At 41.6% G+C, this 11,763-nt stretch overlaps 2 protein-coding genes across 2 annotated transcripts in view; one reads left to right on the top strand and one right to left on the bottom strand.

Moving 5' to 3' along the window:
• Positions 1-1,164: 1,164 nt before the first annotated feature.
• Positions 1,165-5,523, bottom strand: gba3 (glucosidase, beta, acid 3). The gene is made up of 5 exons (XM_006804130.3): positions 5,332-5,523; positions 3,982-4,206; positions 3,071-3,873; positions 2,256-2,379; positions 1,165-1,562 (listed from the first exon to the last, which is right to left on the bottom strand). Exons 1-5 carry the CDS (start codon positions 5,384-5,386, stop codon positions 1,360-1,362), a joined length of 1,410 nt encoding a protein of 469 aa, XP_006804193.2. The 5' UTR covers positions 5,387-5,523; the 3' UTR covers positions 1,165-1,359.
• Positions 5,524-6,849: 1,326 nt separating this feature from the next.
• adgra3 (adhesion G protein-coupled receptor A3) overlaps positions 6,850-11,763 on the top strand; it is a 29,400-nt gene continuing 24,486 nt past the window's right edge. Inside the window, exon 1 of the mRNA XM_087837597.1 lies at positions 6,850-7,871. Coding sequence (XP_087693723.1) covers positions 7,657-7,871 — 215 coding nt within the window. The 5' untranslated portion in view covers positions 6,850-7,656. The remainder of the gene's footprint in view (positions 7,872-11,763) is intronic.

Here is an 11,763-nt window from a genome sequence, read left to right as displayed (position 1 = left end):
ATTAAGCCCCTCATTAAGCTCCACAGCAGTATAGTTTGCTCAATACAGCATCCAAATAATCCTTAACCTTAACCACGGCATTCACAATGAATCAGCAGACTGCCTCAGGGTGTTTTCCTTGTTTGGTTTTTCCCTCTAAAAGTAGTTCATTTGCACAGCTGTCCGGGGAACACAAATTGTATTATGCTCACTTCCTGTGGCAGGACATCTGTTGCTTTCAGCTGGCATGCCTTCTGAGTGTGCTGAAATGCTCTTTATGCACCCAGATGACATTATCATAACTAAGATGAGTACTGCCTTTTATCTTATGTCGCATCCTTTCCATTGATAGGGCAGGTGGTTAGAAAAGGGGTTACTAATTATACTTGTTACCCCCACAGCAGCTAAACTACGGTATTTGTTTAATCTTGTCAAAGAAGTGAAGCATCTGCTCAATCAGTCTTTATTCCAAATAAATGTAAGCTATGGGCTTTGATGTGTCACTGAAAAAGGCTTTATATCCGTGCGTTCCTTTGTCTCGACACCGTCTTCAGTGAGCTCACTGAGACAATTTGCGGTCATAAATCACTGCTTTCATTGATATAATCACATTATTGCTCATACTGACACTGCTTCTAGCGCTTTAAAATTGCCTGCAATTTTAAGGAATGCAACTGTGGAGACTGTGGTTTCTCTAGGACGCCTGTCACTCCTCAGGTACTGTTATCGTCATGTGGGCATGTGCACTGTGTGCGTTACGTCTGTAAACAGGAAACAGCCTTTCACATCACAAAGTGAAACTGCAGAGCATGTTTTCCCATACCTGTGTCACTACAGCTACAGACCTTCAACCTTTTAGTGAATCACAACTATTCAGAGAACAATTCAAGACATCAATGCAAGATATCTCGCAGATTCCAGTCACGTGACTCTTGCTGGTAGATTTAAGCTAAAGATAAGATCTTAAATATGTAAACAGACCGCCAGAACAGGTCAGCCTTCACATAATACATGTACGCACAATAAAGTCATTCACAGTGATAATGCCGTTATTATTGTTGGGATCTTCATAAGTTCTTCTCCAGCCCCATGAAGCAATTGCAGGGCCTTACAGCTCGCTGGTTCTGTATAAACCTTCCTTACCTGCAGTGAGTTGGGATTCGGCAGGATAGAATACCGATTTAAATACCACTGAATTAACATAACCTTATTTTGTCCCTGTCTTCACATCATAAAGGCGAGTGAGAAATTATACTCCTGAGACAATTCACCAGCTGTTTTGTTTTTAAACTACAAAAAAATTCATAGGCAATACTTAAAAACTTGAAAACAAAAGCATGTTCATAATTCACATAGTAACGCACATTTTTCCAGCTACTCTTATTTAGACTGGCCACATCGGGATTTTGAGATGATTTTTGCATATTCCCGTCCAGATTGGTACAAAGTTCGACTCTGCTTCAAATCACTGAAGTCCACGTGGAACAAGCCAAAACGAACGCTGAATCCATCGGCCCATTCAAAGTTATCCATCAGGGACCATGCAAAATATCCACGGACGTTGATCCCATCTTCTTGTATAGCTATACAAGGACAGAAGAAAGGAGTTACATAGAGCCATCTAATTAAACCATGACTAGTATCATGATATGTGACAAAAGGATCATTCTAAAGTACTAGCAAAAAGTATATATAGCAAAAACTGCTGTTCATAAACATCAAGCAGATGGATAATAAAGACGCGTGTATTTATCTTTCTCTCTGCAAACGACATATTCATTGCATAAAAGTAATCAGTTGGCGTCGCTGTTTGATGAACACTCACAGATCTGAATCACAACACATTCCAGTGACCCCAAAGTGTTAATGCACTAAAAATTGATTAGCAGAAACAACGTAGGCGTACGATACACGCAGACGTATGTGTAACGCTTGTATCTATAGTGTTGCTGTCAAAGGCATCTGAAATGAAATGGTAATGAAACAAGTATTAACTTTACCGCAGTGGGTACCCCTCTTTGAAAGTGAGGTAAATAAAAACCTTTTGATACAACACAAACAGTCTTTGGAAACCAAATTTATGATAAATGATAGCAAGAAGATTAAAGGTACATCAAACCAATTAAATGTTTTTTTTGTTTTAAACAAGACTAAATTTGTCAATTTGGAGAAGCTGCAGAATTAAAATGATATTTTAACCATTATTTTCCCGATTCGCATGCTTTTAATTTTTTAAATATGCAGGATTTATGCAGTCCCGATTTACTAGCCATTACCTTTTGCCACTTCTGAGATGGTGTCCTTGTAATACACACAGCGCTGTGCATCCTCGATCTGCAGTGGCCCCACCTGAGAGAAACCGTTCTCTGTAATGTAGATCGCCGGGTTGTTAAAAGTGTCCTGCAAAGTCATAGGGCAAATATTATTGTCAAACAAGGCATCACAGCCTGTCAGACATTCCAGGGGGAGACAGATTGGTCTACAGTGTGCCGTTCAGCTGCGTTTCAACGGTGCCAGGCTCAGACTAATGGCGTGTGACAAGTCACAACAGCAGGAAATTGCTCGTTTGCAAACACTTTTCAGCAAAGTAACTGTTTCATTCAATGTGACAGCACTAATGAAGCATCAGTGTGTTTCTGGAGGTGTCGAAAAGAGATTGCTGCATGCAAAATCAATAGTGAGACACTAAACAAATGCCAGTGTTCTCCTCGTACGGTTGAAGGTGATCTATCTTGTTGCTGGTCAATTCATTTTGAGCACCGACTTTACTTTTCCGCAAGGTGAATCCAAACTGTAATGAAAAGATTCGGTCGGCCCTTGGTTTGGGTTATTTTTAGTGTAATATATTAGCGTAAAATTGTGCATTTTTACATTTTTGGACTCTACTGCAGTAGCTGCGCATGGCTCACAGTTTAAAATAATCCTTATTTATGTTATGCCGGGACTGGTGAATTATCTTAGTCAATCATTTATCTGAAACAAGCGCTTTATACTCCCTCCCCCCACTTTTTAAGTAAACTTTCTTCTGATTGGCTGCCCCACACAGACTGTAACCAAAAGAAAAAAAAAGATTTTTAAGAAAAAGTTTTACCTTAATGTACTTTAGGAGTTTCCTCAAGCCATCTGGCACTACAGCCAGCCAGGACAGTCCACTGATGGGCCAGGATGAATCCAAAACTTCCTCTGTATCTTGATCTCCCTTTATACACAACATCTTTTCACAACCTCCTCCTGGTTTGACTTTGCGAGACGTGTAGTAGTTCAACGCAAAGAAGTCGGCAGTTCCCAGAATGGCAGATTCATCCTTGGAGAAACTGGGGAGCCTTGAGCCTGCATTGTATCCTAGCTTCCTACTTTGAGCATCTATAGCAGATCTCATTATTTCTGGATAATCACCGGTAACAAACACGGGCCAGGCGAACCATCCCAGTTGAAATGCAAGGTCACGTTCAGTAGCAGCAATGTCCTTGGGGCAACCTTGGTTTAATGGCTCATACCAGTCGCTGTTGAGGGCAATAGACACGGCACCTTTCTGCTCTGACCTGTAGCGAGAATTGTAGCTGTGCCAGGCCATGGCGTGGGCCCGCAGCATGTTGTGTCCTACCAGGTAGGCAGCAGTGCCTTTCTCTTTTAACCCTGGGGCATGGATGCCGTCTTCGTGTCCCAGTTTGGCGCACACTTGTGGCTCATTGATAGTGATCCAAAGTTTGACACGGTCCCCAAATGTTTGGAAACAAAACTGAGCGTAATTGTCAAAGAGACTGGCTATACCAGGTGATTTCCAGCCTCCCTGGTCTTGCAGAGCTTGAGGCAGGTCAAAGTGGTAAAGGGTAACCATCGGTGAGACATTTGAGATTAGCAAATCATCAATCACTTTGTTGTAGTATTGCACACCTGTTGAACAGAGAGTGCCATAAATGGGTAATGAGATACAATTGCCTAAAGCCATCAAATAGGCCTGGATCTAATTCCAGCATGTGTGTTTCAGGTCTATGAAAATACCTTTCTGATTGACATGTTGCGTGGTCCCATCAGGCAGGAGGCGGGCCCAGGAGAAAGACAGGCGATAGTGCGTCAGCCCAAGCTGCTGGATACACTCCAGGTCTTTCTCCCACAGCTCATAGCTGTTGCAGGCCACGTCTCCATTCTGGTCCCCAAACACTCTGCCTTTCTCATGACAAAATGTGTCCCAGATACTCGGTCCCTTGCCGTCCGATTGCCAGCCACCTGAACGACCGCGTAAAGGTTGTTCAGAAAAACAGGTAAAGTGTTGACATAAAGAAATATCACTCTGATGTTCCTTCTGACTTTTAGAGTGTCCGTGAATTTATTGTGACAGCATCTAAGACGTCATCTACTCTAGCAGTTATTTACATTCATCTAATTACATAAGTGTGTTAAAGACTGTATTAGTCTGCCAATATTGTTTTTATGTGTGCCAAATAAGTGACACATGTAAGGAACAACTCAAAAAATGTGGGGAGAAATACAAGTAAAGGTCGGAAACAGTGTTCAGAAGAATATACCACCAAATCACAACAACAGTCGCGTGCAGCTGCTTTATATCGTAAGGTAAAGGTCCTACAATAATAAAAAGAAATGTCCAAGAATCAGACATGAGCAAGCACATGGTGACAGTAGGAAGGAAAAACTGCCTTTTAACACGAAGAAACCTCTGACAGAACCAGGCTCAGGGATGGGCAGCTATCTGCTGCAACCGGTTAGGGGTTAGGGGAAGGAAACAGGCGGCTGGGTTTTTTGTTGCATTAGAGTTTTGAAAACCACAAAAAGAGCCATTCTTCCTCAGGTGACTGACAATAACACTATGGGATATGATCAGACTGTGTCACAGAAAACAAAAAGTAATATGGTGGTGAGAGATGAGCCAGCCTTAATCATATTCTTCAGTGCACATGGGCATGAAAGCGTCATGGGGGGTTGTTGGCTTCCATGATGACAGTGCATAGATGCATGGGCCATACAGGTCACCGAATGGTTTGGTGAATAAGAAAATCATATGAATCACAGACCCTAGGCCCGTTTAGTCACCAGATCTCCATTAGACCAAATGCCCTGTTACACCAATGTCAAAACAACAAATGAGGAAATGATGAATAAATTCTCCTTTATCTGCATCTCCAATATATTCAGTGCTGCTATTTCTTTACACATGCTTAAGTTTCACCAAACACTCATTTAAAGCATGTTACAGCGTCAATAGCGCCAATATTTACCAAGTAAAGTATTCACGGTAAAGCGAATTACATTAGAGGTTCTCGGAATGTAAAAACCCCCTCTCTCCCACTCCATAACAGTTATCACTGCTCCATTCAAAAACTTGTGTTTACATACCTTCTATTTGATACGCAGACGTCGCCGCTCCCCATGCAAAGTCACGTGGGAACATGTTTTGTGCATTAGGACGCTGAAACAAAGGTGTTCCTATATCTTAGCGCTTTGTGCTTTTATCTCTCTTAAATTTAATACACAAAGCGATTTGTCTCCCTACAAAGCGGACGTTTTTTTGTTTTGTTTTGTTTTTGTTTCATGTGGCATCGCAGCCATTAACGTCCACAGACCAGGAACTACTGCGAGATGTGACGTTTCGGAAGTCACGTACAGAAGATTTCATCCAGTACAGGAAACTCCGAGGATAATTATCTCGCTGGATTTTGCTTTTTTCCACAATGCCACTACTGTAATACTAGCTTAATGCGGTTATTAAATAATAATAAATCCAAAACACATTAGTTCACGGGATTCTGTCTTTTCATGTTCACAATTTAGAGCAGGAATGTGGGATTAAGAAATGAGCAAATGAAATCCGAGGTGCACCTGAAAGCACCGCAAGAATGAGTCGAGGGTTGCAATAAAATCAAAGGCTGTTGCCAGCTTGGAATTCGTAAAAGTCTATTTTGCAGTCAAGCAGAGCAACTCTGTGAGTTTCTGCTGTGAGTTTGTGGTATTTAGGTTTTTAAAAAAAAAAAAAAAAAAAAAGTATAAAACAAATAACATAAATTCAAATTGTAAAGACCCATATGTTACGACGCTATTAACAATTTGGACAGAAGTATTTCTCTAGATAGTATAAGAAATGCAAAAATGAACTATAGTTATAACACATATGATGTTTTTTCAATAAAAGGCCCCACTTATATTAGTTTTATTATGTTCAAACAAATGTGTAACCTACATTTCACCACCCAGAATTGCATTTTTAAAATAACAGCAGTGTAGTTTTAAACACTCTTTAGGCCTTTTTATCTGCACCTCCGTGTCATATACAGTCTATCGTTAAGCCTCCCACGGGTTCTAATAATGCTGTGGTCTAGTTTTCTATATGATGAAGTGAATCATTTGATCTCATCAAAATGAATACAATAGACTGCGACAGGAGGGCAAACAAATACTATCAGATTATCAAGAGTATTGATTCAAACGTCTGAATCAGGGCGAAAACAAATCCTTATCATGGCTTTCATGTGAACTGCAAACTAAACCAAACGACCAGAGGTGGGAGTACAGATCCTGTATAAAATTAACAAGAAAAACATAAACACTCACTTTTTTTAGTCCTGCAACAGCAGTATTTTTTTTATGTCCACCATATTTTTTATGGTGGGAATATACCCCCTTATCGCATTTTTATATCGCAGGTTTATATTTTAAATGCTATATTACTTATGTTGATAGTTTTACATGTAACTGGTGATGTGCAACAGGTACATATCCAGAAAAGACACTTTTAACAGTTCCTTTGCGTTCAACCAATGAACCTCGTAGACGCAATCATCCCCCAAACTCAAAGGAAGTCACCTCCTTGTGCTTTTATTATGAAATGCGGACCGGATGTGGTTTGGAATCTGCTCGGACTTGACCGCCCCTGACTTTAGTGGCTCCCGGGGCAGGACCATGGGACTAGTAGGACTTCTCAATGGAAAGAAGGCTAGTTTTAAATCTTTTCTAAAGACACTGGTTAACAAAACGGACACGCCGACTACTCTGGATACGTTATTATACAGTTTTTAGTGTATTTTTCCCCTCATTGGTAGCACAATTTGAGCTAAAACTGTTGTTGTTTTTGCGCTCTGTTTTTTTTCCCTCAAAGTAATTTCCTGTTCATGACCGGGGCGAGAGTTTGCACGCTTGTTTGTCGTCCCGTACGTGTTTCGAAGTAATGGGAAATTTAAAGTGAGCGTTAAAAAAGCCCGACCGCGTTTCCTGAAGTTGGGAGCGGATAACCTGGGATGACTGCAGCCGCCTCCTTTGGATACGACAACACACTGACTTGGACCCACGCTATGGGCAACAAAGGGAACCTCTCAACAACTGGGCTAGTTATTTAGCTACCAGGGAGGATACTCGGCATTTGAAATGTGGTAGATTTGCAGAGCTGGGAGGAAATGGAAGCCGATGCCAGCATGGAAAGGGAATTCTAAATGAGTCGTTTTCCAAACAAAGAAGGACACCCCCGTCGGACTGAACACCGCCGAGCAAAGGGAAAGCCTTGCGAGAAATGGAGGAGGAAGGCTCGCTTGAGCCAAACAACATACTTGCAAAGGTCTCATTCTTCTTTTCCCGGTTCTAGCAACATCTACCCGCCCGCCGTTTCTGTTATCAAAACATTGTTTCCTTCGCCGGTGCTGCAGTGCTTTTCTGGCCGCGTGTGAATTAAAAATGAGGGTGGATCGTTTGCAGTTGTTTGGGATTTTGCTGCTGCTGAGCGGCTGCTGTGGCTCGGCGGCATCATCCGCGTGCAAATCGTTTGATGAAAACTCGAAAAGCGGTGGGAAAATCGTGCCGTCCTACAAGAAAGTGGTCTGCAGCAACATGGAGCTCCATCAGGTGTTGCCCCCGGACACTCTCTCTTTCCCGAACAGAACAGTGACACTGTGAGTACACACATACAGATGCATGCTGTGAAAACACATCTCATCAGCCACTAGATTCACTTTATTCTCAAAAAGGACTGTTTCTTTCCTGAAAGTTAATGTTACTGGAACTGTTTGCGACATCTTAATAACCATCTTATCCCCCTTATTCATACTGCACAAACATGAAAAGATAAATATAACTTGATAAGCCGACCACAAACTATCATTTCACAGCTATATACTGTAAATAGCAGTGTAAATACTAACCTTGTGTAACAGTAACCCCTTCCTGTTATGCAGTGATTTATGCAGAGGCTGCTAAATTGCACACATGCCACCATAAATGTAAGAGCTCATAGGTTATGGATGTGATTCTTTTTCCACCTTGTTTTACTCTGGCGTGGTTAGATCCTGACAGCACACCTAGCTAACACTAGCCAGGTGCCTTTTTTTTCTTCAAGAATTACACTTTTAAAGTTTAGTTTTAGGTTGTTGGTAGGTAGCCACTACAGTAATATGGCCTTACATCAGAAGCAGGCTTTGAGGCTGTGCAACCACTGCCTCTCCATCAGTGTCATTGATTAAAGTTGCTGGTCTTTGTGTGGCAGTCTGCAGGGATGAAACGCACACTGAGACACAAGCTGCTGATTGATTGAGGCCTTTGTGTTGTGTCAAGTCAGAGCAGATTTAACCAATTGACACTCTGGTTTTGGTCCATCACTGAGCACTTGACAGGGAAAAATAAATAAAAAGGAATTTGAATAATCTTGACAGTAAGTGGAAGCTGCGTGCACCCCAGAGCTCTTGTACTTTGCGGTGGTGGTGTGCAATGGAGGAAATATGAGAATACCAGGGCAGGGTGCAGGAGTGGAAAGCAAATAATGGACTACCAGGAGGGAAAGAAAGGCAGAGGATTGGCTGGTAATAAAGAGTTGTAAGACGATTGCAGTGCATGTTTTTTAAGAGCTTTACCATAAGTCACTTGTTAGATTTGAGGCACTTTCCAAAGGCGCATGTTTTAAAAAAAATGTTAGTTTGTATTTGTTTCAGAACAGGACTCGACTGCATTTGCAGATATTTGAAACTTTCTTGTGTTATATGAGACTTGAAAACCAGCCCATGAGCATAGTTTCTTCAAGGATGTTGTTAAGTTTGGAGTTTGGGTTTATGTCCAGAGTAATTTTATCAAGTAACTGGAGCCCAAAAAAACATCCAAATTAGGCCTGTATAGTCTATCCTGGGTGGAGCTCCACACCTGGCAGTCATTCAACCAAGTGTTATTACCAAAAGCACTGATCCAAAAACAGAGACTGTACACTTGTCCTTATGATTAAATGTCCCATTAAACAAAGCATTCATATTGTGTGTCAGTTGTTATCTTTACTGTACGGCATCAAGAAGCCACGAGGAGTCCAAATTTACTCCAGCACATGCCTGCTGTGATGTTATTGGTCGGTAGAATCAAACCGCATATTCAAGCTTCTCGCTAACACAGGAATTGATCATATGGGTGAGTTTACTGTGTGCGAATTATTAGTGTTAGGGCAGATTTACCATTACCTGCACAGACTATGGGATGTCTCATTGTAGTTTAGCTTAAAGAATGGTAAACAGAATGGACAAGTAGACAAGATCCGTCGTAACTGGAATAAAACACTTGTATGGCTCTTGAATAAAAAAGAAAAAGATAAATTCCACAGCTTTTATTTTTATTTTCAGGAAGGATTTATGGAATTAGTGCTAGGTATGGTGTGCTCTGAAGTAATGTAGTGGGCCCTCCCTTCTGTTTGCTTTGTCTTTATGTCTACAGTGAGCTTGTACTCTCTCATCACGCTCTGACAGTGATGGATCGGAGGTTGAGCCTGGTTGCTCATGATTTAGCGCTGAGCTCCAAAGAACAAGAGCAATGTAATTTGAGAGCTCGACCAAAAACAGCCATGAACGCGAAAGATTTTATTCAGTCGTCCCACGTTTGTTTTTCTGGGAAGCAGTTGTCGTCTATTGTTGGAAAACAGTAGAACTACCCTGTACTTGTGGAACTGTCTTCATAGTTCCCTGCAGACATGAAATGACAGTTTATGCAGACTGCAAAGTTTTTGGGTGGCAATTTATAACCTGTAAAATCAGCGACCTCTCGCAGGAGACGCAGCTGGCCTCGCAGGAGTCCCGGCTGGTGTGAGAACCCTTTCCCAGTCTTGAAAATGATCATCCCCGTTTCTCCTTGTTAAGCCAAAGCTAATCCCAACATTTTCAGCTGCTCTTACTTTGTCTGTTCATGCAGCGATAATACTGGGCATAATGTCCGGAAATTCACAGATGAGATTCCTCGAGGTGTGCGAGGCTAATAGATCTGTATCTAAATGGCCCTTTAGCAGGCTTTCCTGCCAAATCTCTCGCTTTGGATTAATTTTTATGGAATATTTAAAATTTCATCATTTTCAGTGCCCCTCTGAGGTTAATACACAGTAATGTCCTTCACCTACTCTGGCCCTTTGGGCGTCAGTTATATTGTCGAGGAAGTGATTGATGGCATGGTGTCTTTCTTGTCGGAAACAGCATGTTAAGCTAGATATGATTAGAAACCCATCTGTCATACTAATTCCACCCCTTTGTACTTCTGATTTACCTCTTTGGGGGGTCTTCTAACAAATTTAAAATGTAATCCAAGCTTTTCACGTGAGAAAAAAGAAAAAAAGCTTTGACCTGTAAGCACATTTCTTTTGGAAGTTTGTCGAAAACTCTTTAGACTTTGAACTCGCTGAACTACAGTAATAATTGGCTTGACTTCATTCCAGAAAAGTTGCCATGCGTAAGAGTAGAACAACCAGAAGTCTAACTTTAATCGTCGCTGTTTACACATGAGCAGTTGTACAGCTAAATTAGCTATCGTCTTACCCTACTTGAATGCTTGGTGTTATTGGCCTCGTCCTCAAACTGAGTTTGTGTAGTTACTCGGTTTAGTTCTGCTCTCAATGCCTCTCGGTAGAGAAAAAAAAAATGAGTAATACATTCCTCACATTTGTGCTCTCCCAGTGATACCACATGCCTAAGTAATCCGAGAGGAAATGACACAAATGTGTTTACAGCTGGCCTGTCCTCCCGTGTCAGCGTGGGCCCTCGGCTAATATACGAGTGGTTGAATTTAACTTTTATTTTAAGGGTTGTCTGAGTAGTATGCATGGGTGTGAGCATTTATTTCTGTGTACCTGTATAAGTTTCAGCCTCTGTATCCACACAGACAGGAAGAAACTAGACGTGAAGTATTCACCAAGCTCATATTTCTTTACAATCCTTGTTTAGTGCATATATATTTTAAAAAAGGATCCATTCACAGGAGCACCTGGATCAGACTGTAAAAATGCGTGCACCTGGTTTTGGCCGCTACAGAGCAGCGCGGGATTAATGTCTGGAAAAAAAACAGGGATTTCCTCCCTCATGGCAGAAAAAAATCACACTCTGATTTGATGACACATTTGAGTGCAATAAACTGTCTTGTTTCGCAGTAGTGCAGACCTGGATGCTGTAGGCTCATCTGGTGATTTCATTTCCTTTAAGTCGAGCTCCGTGGAGTTGTTTCCCCTTTAGATTTTAGCGTGATTGTAAATTCTGGTCCAAAGCGCAATCTCTGTGCTTACGTCAGTCGTCTCATCAATTTTTCCATGTCATGCTGAGAGATTTTAAAGTGCTTGTGCGAGGAGAGTGCAGGTGCTTGCTGTCATGCATGTCCTAAGAGGATTTGTTTTTGGTGCTTTCCGAGCAAACCGTTGGTCTCAAGGAATGCTCCCGTTTTGTTTTTTTTAAATAGTAGTTCTGAAGTGTTTGCAGAAGAGGGTAAAATCCCAAAGGCGAGGCATTCACTGACAGCTGCGCAGAAAGTCAGTCTGCAGGCTTTCATTTCGCAGACCAGTTG

The sequence above is a fragment of the Neolamprologus brichardi genome, chromosome 3 (assembly GCF_056152115.1).
Source record: "Neolamprologus brichardi isolate AB-2024 chromosome 3, ASM5615211v1, whole genome shotgun sequence".
Lineage (NCBI taxonomy): Eukaryota > Metazoa > Chordata > Actinopteri > Cichliformes > Cichlidae > Neolamprologus > Neolamprologus brichardi.
This window is presented reverse-complemented; position numbering and strand designations above follow the sequence as displayed.

Excerpts from the sequence above, each read along its gene's own strand:
- gba3 (XM_006804130.3), bottom strand. The coding sequence starts at position 5,386 with ATGTTCCCACGTGACTTTGCATGGGGAGCGGCGACGTCTGCGTATCAA. Across the intron at positions 4,207-5,331 it reads GTCTGCGTATCAAATAGAAG|GTGGCTGGCAATCGGACGGC; the intron begins GTATGTAAACAC and ends GCGGTCGTTCAG. Across the intron at positions 1,563-2,255 it reads CATCTCAGAAGTGGCAAAAG|CTATACAAGAAGATGGGATC; the intron begins GTAATGGCTAGT and ends GTCCTTGTATAG.